Consider the following 4,334-nt stretch of genomic DNA (forward strand, 5'->3'; position numbering starts at 1 on the left):
ATATTTCAAAATTATTAGATAGAGTTATATTATTTTAAGCTAACGAGCTGAAATCAAGCGAGCAAGTGGTCACTTAAAATCAGATCATTTTTAGATCAAGTTAAGATACTTATACTCGACTCATTTCCTTTTCAAGTCGATCTCAAATCGAGTTATAAACAAGTTGACCTCGAGCCGCTCGTGAATGTCGAGCTTTTCTTGCACTCCTAGCGACCGATAGAGATCACACGCACTGACACACGGCCAGCCAGGGAGCAGCCGAGCAGGAGACAGCGGCGGTTTCCTCTCGCCGGCGATTGATCGAATCCTTGAAAAATACAATCCTGCGACGACGGCGTCCACCACGCGTCAGATTAGGGATTTTGTGGCGCTCGCCGCGCGAAAAGATATGCCGTAATAAGGATCCAGCGGTGCTTGAGCAGAGGCAGCTCCTTTCCAAGTTGAAACCATGAAGCAGCCCCTTTTCCAGCAGCAATCAGCGATCGAAGCGGCTTCCTTTGTTTCTTTAATAGTATCTCAATCCTTACCGGGTTACAATCGAAGTCCTCTATCCCCTTTCCGATATTTTCCATCGTATTGATAGAAATTTCGATATTTTGACCAGAGTTTCCATTGATGGCAGGAACCTAGCAGTATAGGTATTTCTGGCCTGGCGGCAACCGCGGTACCCGCAAGTTTTGAGAGGAGACCAGCAGCTCTCTTCGCAGGCGACCTGCTGTCAGATCGGCCTCGGCAAATCTCCCTCGACATGTTGGTGAGTTCTTCCTCCTGTTCCCTTTTCCGTTTTCCCTTTAGGTAGGTCCTCTTACAACATCACTGCAAAAAAATGATGGAATAATAAAAGTAGGAACCATGATCCGAATTTGTTGTAAAATTTTGTCCTTTTTGGTGGGGAAGTAACGAAATTGCGTCTTTCTCTTGGACAGAATAAAATTTCAAAACTGTGTTTTTCATCGGTAAGTATAGAAATCAAAATTGCATCCTTTCGTCGCTAAGCACAAAAATTGTAGAATCAAAATTGCATCTTTCTTCGGTGGGGAAGTTTATAAAAGTTCTATAATCAAAGTTGTGTCTTTCCGTCGAAAACTACAATTTTTTAACCTTTGTCTGTGGAAAATATTTAAATTATTCCTGTGATGAGACGGTAAGGAATCAACTCTGATTTGTTTCCATATCAACTGTAGGACAATGAAGTTGACATGCTTAGCAAGTTGCCTGATGATGTTTTGCTCAACATTGTCGAGCGGCTTGATATCACTGAAGTAGCACGAACCGCCATCCTCTCCAGACGTTGGAAGCAGATCCCTGCTATGCTCTCAAAAATTTTCTTGACGGTTTGTTCTTTTGTGCCCAAAGATGGAAGGGGAAAATTAACCTCAGATGATATAGCTCGGGCCAATACCACCATGCTGAAAGCAACGAAGAGCATACTGGAAAGCAGGACTGGAAGTCTATACACCATTGACCTAATGTCCATGCAATTCTATTTGGGAGATGACTCCATCTTCTTTGGCCAGACTGTTGCCAACACCATAGCAGCACAAAAGGTTGCTTCAGTTGAGTTTACGATCTTAACGGGATTGGGTAAAAAATGTACCACCTCTTATGACCTGCTCGCTTATGGGAAGCAGTTCATGTCATTCTTTGATTCGTGTCCAAACGCGTTTGGTGGTCTTGCACACCTCTGGCTGGAGAATTTGAGGTTAGGCGAATCATACTTCCCCAAAATTTTTGGTATATGCAAGCAACTGGAGTTTCTCCAACTTTGGCGGTGTGACATGGGGCATCTGTCTTTGCTGGAAGTGCAACACCCGCAACTCCGTGAACTAGTGATTTCCTGTAGCAGTCTTCAGAGGGTTGATCTGAAGTGGGTGCCGAAGCTCACAGTAGTGAAATTCAATATGTTTAAATCACCAGATGACCCCTTCTCGTTGGGTTATGTCCCACTGCTCCAGACTGTGAACATCAGTAATACTGGTTTTTCTGGGCACAAGATGCTCAAGCTAAGTGAGTTGCTTCGTAAAACCGCCATAAGCAATCTGCATTTGAATTTCAAATCAGAAAAGGTTAGTGAATGTCCTCAGTGGTGTGTGTGTGTGTTCTGGAGAGGTTGTAGTTATTATTTTTGGTTAGTATAATTCTGAATTATCCCCCTCTTGCAGATTTGGGTAAAACCTGAAGGCCGAAAGCAATTGTTGCCCGTGTTCCATAAACTAAGTCTTGTGAATTTGTTTAACATTTCTGAAGAATGCGACCTGTCTTGGACAATGTTCATACTCCAAGGTGCACCCATTCTTAAGAAACTATGCATCATGGTAAAATCTTGTACTGATTATTCATTTCTCATATTTATTGCACCTCATGTTGAATAGGCAAAGCAAATTATCTCTTTTTGAAGTTCAAACTTTCGGTGACTAGTTAGGAGTTTTTGATCTCATTGAATGCAGGTGCGGGATCATTTATGTGAGATGATAAAGGGGAAGCGGAGGTATATGTATGCGTTCAGCAAGAAGAAGGATGAAGGACTAGAGTGGGAATCATCTGCCCCTAATTTCAAGCACCATAATCTGGCTGAGCTCAGGATCTATGGGTTTCAGGCAGAAGATAAGTTCGTGAGGTATGTCAGAAATGTAATGGAGGCAGCGGTGAACCTGGAGGCTGTATACCTGCATGAGGATCCAGGGTGTGAGAAGTGCAAGCCCATACTTCCAAATGAGTGGACGCGGATGGAGACGTTGTTGATTAGAGACAAAATCAACAAGGGGATCTGCTCAAATGTTGGGATTCACTTCCCGAGTCGAGGGCTAGAATATTAGTATTACAAAATAACGCTCTCGCGCTGCAAAGCATGTATTGATTAGTTGTCGCCGATGAACCTTTTCAGGTATGTTTATTTTTAGATGGTAGTGAGTTGAGTAGGATAAGTACCCTTAACATTTCTATCGAGTATTTTGGCGTTGTTTGTTTTCGTTGTGAAATGGATTGCACCACGCGGACATAGCGTGTTAGCCAAAAGACATTTTCCAGGATCATTATTTTAACCAGACGTCCACCCAAAAATCTGGAAACCAGATCTTGGCAGAGGACAGGGGTACCAGTACCACATTCGAACCACATTTTGTTACCATATATTCGAGCTGCAGCAGTGGCGCAGGCAGCTCCTGATGGTATAACACCTACAGGGATTGGGTTAAAACGTTCTTTGATGCAATATTAGATTGGACTAGGAAAAATGTGCGTTGCAACGGGAAAAAAGAGAACAACATGGGAGCATTATCGGGTGATTAATTAAATCTCGTACTAGTTGTGGAATATATGTCAGTGGAAATGGCCCTCTCTCATGGTCACTTTTGTTAAACAAACCCCAAATCTCTAGAAAAAAACTTGCGGACTCACCAACTCGAACCTCACCTACCCCCGTCTAACCTCTCAATTGCCTCCCTCCTGATTCAGTATTACCCGACCCGCTTCCCACCCCTACGCCGCCTTCCACGTATCTCGTCCGCAGTAAAATTAAAGTAAAATTCCAATTACGTGGCTTTCCTATTTATTAGAGAGTTTTTTATTTAAAAATATTTGAGCAGAAAACAAGGAAGCATAAACATGTACATACATTTATTGGATGCGGCTACGCGGTGCTATAGCACCGGTTAGTCTACCGGAATGCCCCCATGCGTGAACAAAATCTTTTCCAAAAAAATGTGGCCAAGAGATGAAAGTGACAATGACGAGCAATAGAAATTAGGAACATACAAATACAACCATCCTATTATTTGCGCGAGCTATTTTTTAGATCATTTGCGCGGACTATTTTTTACATCCGAATTATCGGGAGACCCTACTAATTACATTTCTAGATGTGGAAAACTAAAATAATTACATCCAAATTGGGGAATGTACTATTTGTTACATCCAAAATTCTCGCCACTGTGTCATGGGAGATGAATTGAAGTGTTTTTCTTTGAGAGGAGACACTCCGATGATAAGTGTTTTATTCTATATCATTGGCGGCGAGGAAGACGAAGAAGAAGACTGCCTCGAGTCTACTATTATTGCCCAATCATCCAACCTTAGAGCATCTCCAGCCTTGTCCCCCAAAGCAATTTAGGGCGCGCCGGACCAAAAAAACCGTTCCAGTCGCGTCCCCCAAAGCCCATTTTTGTCCGGCGCGCCCCGATACGGTGTCCGGCGCCCCGAGCCCGTCCCCGTCCCACAGGGGACGCTCCGGGGACGCCGGACACACCGAAAAGCGAGGCGGGGAGTGGCGGGGCCGACCCGTCAGCGGCACAATAAATTTTAACCTAACCGTCGCCTATCGTGCGACGGAAGTTATT

General features: G+C 43.7%; 1 protein-coding gene across 1 annotated transcript; it reads left to right on the plus strand.

Annotated features, from left to right (window-relative positions):
- The first annotated feature begins 226 nt into the window (after positions 1-226).
- Positions 227-2,816, plus strand: LOC124661757. Its single transcript, XM_047199637.1, has 5 exons — positions 227-530; positions 623-754; positions 1,185-2,066; positions 2,163-2,315; positions 2,448-2,816. Exons 2-5 carry the CDS (start codon positions 749-751, stop codon positions 2,814-2,816), a joined length of 1,410 nt encoding a protein of 469 aa, XP_047055593.1. The 5' UTR covers positions 227-530; positions 623-748.
- Positions 2,817-4,334: the final 1,518 nt, after the last annotated feature.

This window comes from Lolium rigidum, chromosome 1, assembly GCF_022539505.1.
Source record: "Lolium rigidum isolate FL_2022 chromosome 1, APGP_CSIRO_Lrig_0.1, whole genome shotgun sequence".
Classification (NCBI taxonomy): Eukaryota; Viridiplantae; Streptophyta; class Magnoliopsida; order Poales; family Poaceae; genus Lolium; species Lolium rigidum.